The sequence below is a fragment of the Chrysemys picta genome, chromosome 2, assembly GCF_011386835.1.
Source record: "Chrysemys picta bellii isolate R12L10 chromosome 2, ASM1138683v2, whole genome shotgun sequence".
NCBI lineage: Eukaryota > Metazoa > Chordata > Testudines > Emydidae > Chrysemys > Chrysemys picta.
Window position 1 is genome coordinate 23,513,238 of NC_088792.1, and position 12,908 is coordinate 23,526,145.

The 12,908-nt window shown below is 38.8% G+C and overlaps 1 protein-coding gene across 5 annotated transcripts in view; it reads right to left on the reverse strand.

Moving 5' to 3' along the window:
- ESYT2 (extended synaptotagmin 2) overlaps positions 1 to 12,908 on the reverse strand; it is a 141,225-nt gene that overhangs the window by 32,561 nt on the left and 95,756 nt on the right. For all 5 annotated transcript variants that reach the window (XM_005308107.5, XM_005308106.5, XM_008162969.4 and 2 more), the window contains exons 8-13: positions 8,375 to 8,495; positions 6,967 to 7,143; positions 6,141 to 6,223; positions 4,870 to 4,918; positions 3,976 to 4,065; positions 252 to 347 (exon numbers count right to left, since the gene is read on the reverse strand). In XM_005308107.5, coding sequence (XP_005308164.1) covers positions 252 to 347; positions 3,976 to 4,065; positions 4,870 to 4,918; positions 6,141 to 6,223; positions 6,967 to 7,143; positions 8,375 to 8,495 — 616 coding nt within the window. The remainder of the gene's footprint in view (positions 1 to 251; positions 348 to 3,975; positions 4,066 to 4,869; positions 4,919 to 6,140; positions 6,224 to 6,966; positions 7,144 to 8,374; positions 8,496 to 12,908) is intronic.

Here is a 12,908-nt window from a genome sequence, read left to right on the forward strand (position 1 = left end):
CCAAATCCATCAAAGGAGCATTCTTTTAAAAATTACCTTGATTAAACAGCAGACTTTATTAAATATAGTTAACTACATTGTACTAGTTTCTGAGAGACATGGACCATTACATTGTACACGTGAAAACATGAGCAAGAGTGGAAAACATGGCATGTGGGTTAGTGAAGCAGTGCGGCATACTATTAAGCAAGAAGTGCTAGAAGGAAGTAACGGCTATCCAAGGCATGGGCTACTATCACAATATGACTTACTGGTAGATTTCTTGCTGAATCCAAATAGAGAATAAGCAATGCAGAAGAAAGCCCATCATTGGCTTGGTCTTTATCAGCTTTAATGCTTGACAGCACCTAAAATTAAAGAATATATACTAAGTATGTTTTTATACATGGAAATAGTAATACAATGTTAGATCCATCCCTGATTATTTTTTTCTTATGCACAAATACATCAAAACACTTGCTTATAAATAACAGTATTCATAATTAGCAAATCAAATAAAAATGTATATAGTGATAAAAGTTGTAATAAACAATATAGCTCATTTATAAGACAAATTACATCAAGTGTAAGATTAAATATGAGTTCCATCTTCTTGAAGGTCTTCAGATGATTTTATAGTATTGCACACATTACTTATGAACTCCAGACACTGCTTTTCCCATATACACCTCTACCTCGATATAACGCTGTCATCGGGAGCCAAAAAAATCTTACCGCATTATAGGTGAAACGGCGTTATATTGAACTTGCTTTGATCCACTGGAGTGTGCAGCCCCGCCCCGCCCCACCAAGAGAACTGCTTTACCGCGTTATATCCGAATTCGTGTTATATCGGATCGCGTTATATCAAAGTAGCGGTGTATTTTCTCTGATGTCTAATATAGCTCCTAATTAAATTTGATTAAATAAAACAAATAGCCAGCAATTTTTACTAAATGTATCCTATTTATTAATACTCTATATAAGCAATCCATTGATAGCAAAACAGTCTCGACTGACAGGAGTTAGGAACTCATTTGTTTCTTATTTCCACATCAGAAGATGCACAAGTTTCTGTTGTTACCTTGGGAGGTAATTTTACATTTGGTAGGCAGTTCTTTTAGTATGTTGTTAAACACTCAAAAGCTAAATTGAATGGATTTCACGTAGTTATACCAACCTAATTTCCTAGGATAGGCCTGATTGCAATGTATTGGCAGTATTCCCATGATCATGCCTCTTTTATAGCAAACACGAGACACTTTGTATTAAGGAGCCTGAAAAACAGAATTTTTGTGGATTTCCAACTCATGGGGCATGTGGCAATGGAGATAAATTTATAGCTTCATTAGTAAAGACTTTAGCCTTGAGTCTAAACCAGCTATTGTTCATTGTTAAGTAACATTGGGTACAAATGCCACATTAACTACTTGTTTGCAATGTTGTTGTAGCCATGTTGGTTCCAGGATATTAGAGAGAAAAGGTGAGTAAGGTAATATCTCTTATTAGACCAACTTCTATTGATGAAAGAGACAAGCTTTTGAGCCTCACGGAAGATGAGCTCTGTGTAGCTCGAAAGCTTGTCTCTTTCACCAACAGAACTTGGTCCAGTAAAAGAGATTACTTCACCCACCTTGTCACATTAATTACTTAACTGTCTGTTATCAACCTAGTCCATTAACCTCCTAAATAGAAGAGTAATTCCTACCTTAACAGAGGAAAGTTGACATGTGTTGATCCAGACAAAATACTATCTTCAAAGAATGCTATTTTTAGATAAATACACCTATCTTCTCTAAAGATTTTCTATAGATCCTGAGTTCCTTTCTTAAACTTTTTAGGACAAATTCTAAGCCTAAAATGATTCAGATTCTAAACCTGATTTGAGATCAACTAATCAGCTCTCACTGTCAGTTTTAAGCATAACTCTAAGGAAAGTAGCAGAGAATTCTCAGTGGAAAGCACTACCTTTTATTTTTTCCTCCTTTTGGAGGTCCACCAGAATTTGGTAAGTAGAAGGGTATGGTTTATTAAGATTAATTTTGTTTAGCATTTAGTTGACAATTTAGTATTGTTTTAGCTTTTGTTCCTTATGTAGTTTTATAATTATCATGGTTTTCTGGGGATTAACATTTGGCACAAGGTGAGACTGAACATAGTGGCTGTATGAAGGTTGGTTATTTGTGTTTTAAAACTTTTTGTATTCAATGGGCCTTGCTGCCATGGCAATAGGCTCTATAGATAACATTTTCAAAAACACATTTAGACATCCATTTCCCATTGAAAGTTAGTGAAACTGAGGCACCTTTGAATATTTTACCCTGGATTGAATTAATACATGAACATGGAAGTAAAAAGATAACAGGAATGGTGAAAGTCAATCATTAGAAAGCTTGTCTAGAGACCAAAAGGTAGATAACAGATAACAGCTCTGCCAACAGGCTGGTCTTCCATAAAAAAAAAAAAAAAGATTTGAACATGATGTTGAAGATTCAAGTTAGTGGGCATGATGCTCGTCTTTATTTTGCAGTCAGTAGAGACCAAGACAAGTTGTTTACTAGCTAATCATGATTAAACCACAAGGTCGTGGTGAGCATCAATTAACTCAATTCTTTGCAACCATGCTAACACATGATAAAATACTGTAGTAATATGATCCCAACAGAACTCCGCTTAATCTGCAGCAATCTTGCATCTCCGCAACTCCAGTCCAAGCTGCCTCCTGATAAGAGACTGTCAGTTTTAAGATTTTTTTACTATGTTTGGAGCTAGAAATAATGTATTTCCCCAGTGATTTTCTCCTTCTCTAGATGAAGATGTACCATTTCCCCCCTTTCTTTCTGATGTAGTAATAACAGATATTTTTATTTTTCTCTGTGCACCAGCATCAATGCCAAACTTGGCAGGAGTCTGTGACTAGCTTTCAATAATATTGGTTGTGGTAATTCATTCTAGAAAGTAGTCACTGCTCAAACTTTTTTGTTTTAATTTTAGTGTGTCACAAAGTTCTGGCTCTTTTCTGGTGGATTTAAAAAAGTTACATACAGGACAGTCTTCATCATTTTTTAAATGTTTTAGTAATAGTCAGTTTATTCACCTGAACAGATTGATAGTGTTTCTTTAATAATTACATAGGTAAAAATAGAAAAACAAATAGAAAGTGACTTGTTAACTCTAAGTGTATGATAATTTATTAAAGTTTGCCAATGCAACCACAGATGGTTACATGAAACAGTGCAGTATTTACCCTCCTCAAGGGATATACAACACATCTGGAGACTTTGCCTTCAAGCTAGGCTCATTATTAACCAAGCTATGCCCATATGCTGCATAATTTAGGAACTGAGCACCATTAAACATATCTATTGTATCTGTTAAGAATTTCCATTGTGTCTAATATATCAGAATACTGAACACTCAAAATCCATAAATGTCTTTACATATTATATGCAGGGATCCTCGTGCAGTCTTCATATCTGTTTTTAAAAATATGTTCTTTAAAAAAAGCTGAATGTTCAGCCTTTAAGGATTATTAGGAACTTTGAAGCTGTTACTATGGGTAGCTCTTTTAAAACTGAATTCCATCAGTGAGAAGTTTCTAACTAGCAATGTGTATTTAAAGATGATCTCATATTTCCACAAAGCTTCAAAACACTTTTAATTCACAAAAAATAGTATAATTGCTATGTAAAAATAAATCCATAAACAACTAAATGTGTTGCCTGGTGCTACAAAGCAACTAAATCTCACAAAGCTATTGTTTTCCTTTAACCATTGTCCCATGATCTTTAGTAATGCTGCTACAATGTCACAGATGCAGCTTGGGTCACAGACACATCTGACTCGTCTGAAAGGTTCTAAAGCTGAATCTACAGGAGTAACACAACAAGTTTTCCCAATCTTATTATATTTAGAGGACTGGCTCATTTAAAATTTTAACAAAGAAAGAAGAGGCAGTGTGATTAGGATAAAGGAACTTGCTTCAGACTTTAATACCTTGTCAAGATTCTCAGCAGTTGGCATCAATGTGAGCCATTCCAGTTTTAAGTGCAATTTTCCTTTGGAGACTTCATCCAAAGTGAACCACTGCAAACAAAGCAAATTAAGCAAAATGATAATAAATAGCTAAGAGTTCACCATTACATGAACAGCTATCATTACAATTGGCTAATTGATTTTTTAAAATTGTAAACTAGAATAAATCAAGTAGAGCTCTAATCTGCAGAGTCTGAAAGGTAAAAGGATTCAGAGATGTTATGTGCTCCATTACATAAATGACTAACACGTAATACAACTGGTCAGCTCCATAACATAAATTGGCGAGTCATGCAGTCCCAATTTCTTGCAGCACAAAATGCTGTAAATCATTGGAATAATTCTTTAAAACAATTTAAAAGAAGTCTGGGAATTACAAATACAATATAATGTTACAGTAAATCCATAAAACTGCTGTATGGCACAAAGTTCCACTCCATGATCAAAACCGTACAACAGGTGTTACTTTAATTAGTTTGACAGGTCTAATAGTACTTCATCTAGGCAAAAGAAACTATTCTACTGAGTTTTTGCTTTTTACAAAGACCAAATCACCAAAAATACATCAATCCTTTTGATGCTTAATTCCTGCTTGCATATGCTGGCAACCTTAGGCACAGTGTGATAAAAGGTGAAGGCTCTCTTCCTGCAACCTTCACTGATCCAAACCACTCACTCCTTTGACTAATCCCAATGAAGTCTTTAACAACTATAATCCCTGGGACCAGACCATGGGACATGCCACTTGAGTTCACTCATGTGTAAGGACTGCAGGACTGATTGCCCTGGGGGAAAGAAAGGGCAAACAAGTGAGTACACAGCAAGAGTTTTCCTATCAAAAAGTGACAGACTTACCTCATCTAGGAGGCGTTCCTTCTCAACTTCAGTTAGATCTATCATTAGACTAGAAGAACAAAAACACTTTAGAGGGGAATCACAAAGCCTAGCACAGGACTTGAAAAACCCATTTATCCTGGCAAGCATAATTTTGCAGCAGCATAGGCACCGACTCCGTGGGTACTCTGGAGCTGGAGCACGCACGGAAAAAAAAATAGGGGGTGCTCAGCACCCACCAGCCACCTGCTGATCAGCTGTTCGGTGGTGGGCAGGAGGCCCACAAAGGAAGGGGCAGATTGAAGTGTGTGTATGGGGGGGGATCTTGGAGCAGAGCAGGGGTGGAGCACCCACCAAGAAAAATGAAAGTCAGCACCTGTGTGCAGCAGGTTCCTTCTCAAGAGAGGAGCTGGGAAAAAAGTAGCAGAATGGCCAAGCACTGCTACTCCTTTAACATGGCAAAGGGAGCCATGTCAGAGGTAAGATGGCAGAATTATTTGAAGGAGGAGGGATGGAATCGATTGTGGGACAAAAAAATTTCTTGGTGGGGAGGTGCAGTGGATAAGCATTTTGTTGGGGAAGATGTGGCAGTTCAGATATTTTTCACACTGTCTATCAGGGTTAGTTCTTGGACAAGAAAAGTGTCAAGGATTTTTTTTCAAACTCTGCTTACAATGAAAAAAAGGGCAGTTATTCGGTCATTTGAAGCTATCTTTACTTTGTCTGCAAGGAAATTACACACACCCACACACACACCCTGTAGGCTTGACTTTGCAATGCTATATCTATTTCCATCAAGCATTTAATTTTTTCAGTCCAGAGTTAGACATTTTTATAAAGAATATTTTGAAAATTACCTGGTGTACCATTTTTTATAACACTACTTTAAAACAATAATTTTATTGGAAACATTAACAACTTTTCAATGTTTCCATTTCTACAAATTTTTGAAGTTTTAAATTGGAAGAGAAAAAGTATGTATCATCATAAACTTGTACAAAATGTTAGATTGCTTAAGAATTCACTTCTTTTAAAGTGTTTTCGTATGCAAATAGAGATCAATTTTATCTACAAAATGGTACTCAATAGTAACATATATGTTTGGGATTCCAGAATACATATCCAGGGAATTAGGGAATTCTTCTATTTGCTTATTTACAATTTTTAAAAAAGATACGTTATTTTTAAATTTTATTTTATAGCAAATTTATAGCAAGAAATTCCAGCTGAGTACTTCAGAACATTTCATTTCTTTGGCCATAGTTAACAATAGATATTCCTGTTGTATTTACCTTCCCAGAAAGTCATCTTTGTCTGGATCTTCATCAAAGAGCTCAATCTCCAGCTCCTGTCCAGGATGTTCATACACTAAGGCCTAGGAGTATAGTAGTTATTAGCAGATGGATGGGTGAGATTACCTAGTCAGTATTACTATAGCAAAACAATCGTGAAAAATTATGAACCACTGTGCATTTGTCACCACACAAAGAAAATGCAATAATAAATATTTAATCTGAATTTGGGGACCAAGTCAACTATTTTTAAGTGATTTTAGCATCCAAATGCTGAAAACTAGATGCATTATAATGTATCAGTAACATTATCTAGAAATAACAGTGCTAGGATGAAGTTTTATACTTAACACAGCAGTTCCTGGCTTTAGAACAATTCACTTATTTTAATTAACTCTATATTTATGTTCCTGTAGGTGGAAATATGTATGCTACTGCACTGTGATTTGGTTTAATATTCTATTTTTCTGTTAAATGTGATAAAAATCTCATGATTTATGTGTGATGATGGCAAAATGTAATGACAGATCTTCCCTTAAAGGAATGGGATGCATCTAGCCCACTCTGACGTTCATACTCTATATATTAATGTTTTGATAGTATGCCTAGAATTTGTCTTCAGAAATATTGGGACTAACCCCAGACTAAAGAAAGTTACACCTTAAATCAACAGACCATTTATGTATCAATAACTAGGATTTTAGCAGGAGACACATCCAGAAGTTTATCTGCAAAATCTCCCTAATATTTTCCACTGACCAGAACAAAGTGACTCATATTGGAGAACTATTTTAAATTGTGCAATGCAAACTCTGGCAGATTGTACCTCATACACTTCATTCCACTTTGGATTGAGATTTTCTTTGATGACCTTGCTTTGGAAGATTTGGTTGCCAACACGAATGATTCCATAAGGATCTGACTTTCCCTTGACCATTCCCTTTAGGTAAGTATCTTTCCCTTCCAGATCCTGAGCTTCAATAAAGTGTATCCTTAGAACACCCTGAGAAAATAAAGAAGTGTTTACTTAGTGATCTAGAAATATATATCATCATTAATATTCTCAAAAGCAGTTTCTGTAAATCCTTTAAAAACATTCCATCACTATTTTGAGACTATATTTGTGTTTAATGTTGAATACAAGTTTGTATTTCCAAACATTTTATAGTAATAACTTTAATCTACAGTATCTGACTTCCTTCAGTTGAGGTCTTCAAAGACAAGGTAATTAAAATGCTAATGGCACTTTTTGCAAACAGGTGTCACAGAGTTGCTGGCTCTTTTAAGAGGAAGAGATAACCAAATCTATGGGGCCTCTTTAAGGAGAACCAGCTCATCTCAGTCCACCTGCAAGTAATTAACCACCGAGATGACTGGCTGGCAGCTAAATGGCAAACAAGGACCAAGACCTGATAAAAGACTACCAGAGCTCAGTTAGGGAGAGTTGGCCTAGAGAAAGACAACTTGTGAGGAGGCAAGCTCCCAGGGAAGAGAGCAGGAGAACTACCAGGGAAAGGAGCTTCAGGAGGGACCTCCCAGATAGCTGCAGGAGGCCAGACTGAAGAGCTGAGTGCTGCCTACAGAAGAGCTGAAGTCACAGCAGGGAAGGCCCTTGTTCCTAGGAAGGAATCAGCATTGACAGTGACTCCCGGGTAAAGGATCTGGACGTGGGACTGATAGCAGGAGGGAATACTCCATCTGAGTCTAAGAAGCCTGGGTGAAGGTCTTTCTTGTGTCTGTGTTGAACTTCCCATTAATAAAATGAGACCCTGAGAAGGGGGAGGGGGCTGGAAGCGGAGTGGCTGTTTGATTAATTAAAACCATGCTAAACTTACTGACAACCCATTGGGGGAAATTAAGGTAGAGCATCCCGGCAGCACCATATCTGCCAACAAATGCTATCATCTAAAATTAAATAGTAAATTTTATTTGATTTTTTAATAAAACACCCATCTGGGGCTTTGGTCTAAACATCTAACCATATTCTTTGGTTAGTGGAGGAAAAGGTTCTGCCAACGCAGAAGGTAATGGATTTGGTGTCATACTTACAGCTATAGTTTATAAACTACTTATAAATGGAACCTCAATATAAACAATATGACTGCATTCAGAGTAAGCTGTAATGTTTTATACACCCACACACGTATAGGTACCGGTATATCTTGAAAAACATCAATACTATACTCAATTGATATATTAATACCAATTTATTTTATAATACAAAAAGTGCTTACCTTTGGTATAGGGAACCGCAATTGGGCAATCTGTACTTCACTCACAAGAGGGACTGTGATTCGATTTGGAAGCACCAAGTAGTTGGATATTACATCCAACATTATGGTATCCGATAAACCACTGTTGGATAAAAAATATCAATTAATTAACAAGATAAAAGATCTTAAGGACATGTTCATGAGACATTAACGTACTGTAGTTGCTTGAGCATGACCCCTTGCAATCATCTTCATGATAGAAGTTCTTAGCAGATCTAGAATTATCCTTAAAATACTAACATACTACAGGACAATAAGCAAAAATGCTGTAGTAAGCAGGGCTTTGGAGTGGAGCCTGGAGCTGGAGCAGTTCCGGAGCAGTGGAGCTGCAGGTTTTTTCCTGGAACTGGAGTGGAGCCGGAGCACAGCTCCAAAGCCCTGGTAGTAACACTACTTTAGGAGAGTAGGTTTTGAGTCCTTACTGAAGTTTTCACGTATATGGGCAACATCCTTAGTGAGAAGGGAGTGGGCATTACATCTTACTCTTTTTTTTCCTCTTTATTGCATAGCACTGTACAGGAACTTTGTAACAATCAACATTTTGCCCTTTATATTGTTCACCAATTAAGCTGCATGTGTACATGCCAATTTTTTTGGCTACAGGGCACATTTTCTTTTGTGGAAATTGTATAGATTTTTTCCCTCTAATTTATCTGGATTTTAAGTAGGGCTTCACGTCTGTCACGGAGGTTGTAGAAGTCACGGATTCCATGACCTCCGTGACTTCTGCAGGGACCAGTGTGGCTGACCCCAGGGCCATCCAAGCAGCTGACTCTGGGACCAGCTACTCAGGTGAACCCTGGGGACAGTCACACCAGCCGCTGCTCCGGCGGCCCTCGACAGTGGTCCTGGGACAGCCGGTGCAGCCATGATCCGCAGCTCCTGGCAGCGGACACTGGGCAGCTGGCGGAAGCAGCTGCAATCTGCAGCCCTGGCAGCCAGCGGTGGCTCCAGGCACCAGCGAACCAAGCGCGTGCCTGGGGCGACAAGCCGCGGGGGGCGGCCTGCCAGTCGCCGTGAGGGCGGCAGTTAGGCTGCCTTCGGCAGCATGCCTGCGGGAGGCCTGCTGGTCCCGCGGTTTTGGCAGCAATTTGGCGGCAGGTATGCCGAAGTCGCGGGACCGGGGGACCTCCCGCAGGCATGCCGCCAAAGGCTGACTGCCGTGCGTGGGGCGGCAAAATACATAGAGCTGCTCCTGCTGGCAGCTGCGGTCCACTGGCCCCAGCAGCGGTCCCCAGGTGACTAGTCAGAGCAGCCGTGGTCCATGGTCCCCGGCAGCTGGTACTGCTGGCCCCGGACACCTCCCCGTCCAGTCCCCCTCCACCCTTCCGGTCACAAGATTTAATCACAGGTATTTTTAGTATAAGTCATGGATAGGTTATAGCGGTGAATTTTTGTTTATTGCCTGTGACCTATCCATGACTTTTACTAAAAATACCCATGACTAAATTGTAGCCTTAATTTTAAGCCACCCAGCATTTTCACCCCCAAATGGCCACCAGGTGGAAGCAGCAGATGTAAAATAATGGAAAGGCCTAAGATTCTCTTGCTATACATTCTGCTTTTCCCTCAACAAGTGTAATTAATCCAGGGGTATGGAATGGCTTCCGTATGAGGAGAGATTAATAAGACTGGGACTTTTCAGCTTGGAAAAGAGACGGCTAAGGGAGATATGATTGAGATCTATAAAATCATGAGTGGAGTAGAGAAAGTAGATAAGGAAGTGTTGTTTACTACTTCTCATAACACAAGAACTAGGGGTTACCACATGAAATTAATAGGCAGCAGGTTTAAAACAAATAAAAGGAAGTATTTCTTCACACAACGAATAGTCAACCTGTGGAACTCCTTGCCAGAGGATGTTGTGAAGGCCAAGACCATAACAGGGTTCAAAAAATAACTAGATAAATTCATCCTTCAATGGTTATTAGACAGGATAGGCAGGAATGGGGTGTCCCTAGCCTCTGTTTGCCAGAAGCTGGGAATGAGCGACTGGGGATGGATCACTTGATGATTACCTGTTCTGTTCATTCCCTCTGGGGCACTTGGCACTGGCCACTGTCGGAAGACAGGATACTGAGCTAGATGGACCTTTGGTCTGACCCAATAGGGCCATTCTTATGTTCTTATGCCTCTCACCATCATCATCCAGGAAAAAAGGCTACTGAATAAAGTATAAGATCTGTTACCTCCATTACATATTGATGAAGCAGATGTTCACTGTTGTGCATTTTAGTTTTTAAATGTGACTATTTTAATCATTCAACTCTGCTTTGGAAAACTAGGCTGTGTTGTACTATTACAAAACAAGCTATCTTTTTGCATGCATTCAAAGAAATTAGGAGGGTTTAAATTAAAAACAAAATGCACAAAGAAAAAATGTGTGTGGTGAGAGTGAAGTATAGCCTGCAGCGAACAGAGAACTAGTGTCCCATTATGAAGAGAAGGGCACTAAAATCATACTCGTTAGGAATCATTAACAAAATCTTATTTCTCCTGAGCAATGCCAATGAGAAAAATAGTAAGATAGGGTCTAAACTGAGCTCTGAAACAATATTAGCACATTTCTAGAGAAACAACACTGTCTGGTTGTACTGTCTACACTTGTAAAAATTGGACATGTATTTCACTACTGGTACACTGCGAGTGGTAGCAGCACCATAGTAAGGTTTAGGAGTTTGTAACCACGGTTAGATAACATAGGGAGATATACCTGAGCCCTCTCTAAATAACAGCTTCAATTATTGCTACAGCTGGTTCAGCTGTGCCAGTGGCAAACTGCAGATTTGATTTTGCCAGTGAAGCCACACATTTTAAAGGTGCTATTTTGAAATGTCAGTGTAGATAGGACTTAGGGTAATAAGTATCAGCAAATGTTCTGGACTACTCACAACAGGACATACAACGTGGACAATTTGTTTAAGGTCTCTTCTGCACTCAGATGTAACCCTGATTCAGCAATTGGTATAGCGGAATAAGTGCTGACAGCTAAGTATAGACAAGGGCAAGCCAGCGTTGGCACTGATTGAACTAACTGATAGGTGAATTCTTGGTTCCCCTTATCGGTACAAGAAGAGTACAGTCCAGGCCCCACCAATTGCTGAACTGGGGTTATTCTTAAGTGTTGACAAGGCCCTAATCACAAGATATATTTTGTGCCCCAATTTGGGTCTCTACTAAAATATGTACCCTGCTGTAATAAAACAGCACTCGTCTACAACTCTCTGGATGCACACATACTACAGTGGTCAGTTTGGTCACCATTATCTTACATTGTCCTTGCCATCCTTCACTAGCACAAAACATACCTACTCCTACACATATATCCTCAGAACTGCACAGACTTTTGCTGACACATTCAAATCCAAATGCAAGTTGTACTGTCAGAAAGTTTTATTTTATCTGAAGAGAGAAAACAGTGCCTAGTTGCAACACCGATGACACTTGTCAGGGGGTGGGATAGAACTTGGCTCTGTGGAGCTAAATGCATAAGCTAAAACCCACATGCCTCTTAGCTAAGGCTGTAGCAGACAGCCTTATATATAATCTCTATAATCTCTAAGTGGTCTCGGTGCCACTAGATGGGACAGAGCACCACACCTAAGAGGTGTGGGGATTACATAGGCACTACAATTCCTGGATATTTAAACTCCTTTTCATATTATTGTCTTTGCTTTGATTTTTTGTTTTTGTTTTAAAACAGACTAAACCAGTTTTGAGTTAGCTAAAAGTTTAAAATGTTTTTAGGCAGTAAACCAAAATTTTTAATACATGAATAAACTCTCATGTAAAGAAACAAGTAAGATGGGAATGTTGCATCAAAGCATATTAAAGTTTCATTTTGGGAAGAGTATTTGCTGGTATGTGATAAACCTCTGCAAAGAGAGGCTGATAACAGAATCAACATATTACCTGTAGTGTGACTACTGGGTAACTAAAATAGGCATTGAACCTGAAGCTACAAATTTGCTTTGAAGGCCTCCTCCTCCTGATTCCCATGCATCTCTGAATGAGCACGTTACCTGAGGGAAACATGCAGCTGGCAGGAGGCACCACTCCCAAACCTTCCCTGAAACTCCACTGCCAAACCCTAGAGGTGGTCACTTAATGAAACTGGTAGTGTCAAATTTTCCTCACCAAAATACTCAGCTGACAGTTTTGGGTCTTCAAAATATTTTAAACTCCTAGGAAAATGTTTTTATCTTTAGTGGGTGTATGGAATCAAATAGAGGAATCAAAATATGGCAAGTAAAAAGCCTAAAACAGATATTTGTGACACTTTAGCCAATGATTTTACAGCTCAAGTGAAAACCAGCAAAATAAACACGAGACAGCAACAGGGGCCTGTAGTTACAGAACTTATTGTAATGGGTGGAGCGTTACCAGTTAACCTCAAATATTTAACATCCTGAGTTTGGGACAGCTGGACTGTGACAAAACTAGAATTGCTACATTTTTTCACTCCAAGACGAGGTGTGTCTAGTAAAGCGAAAAT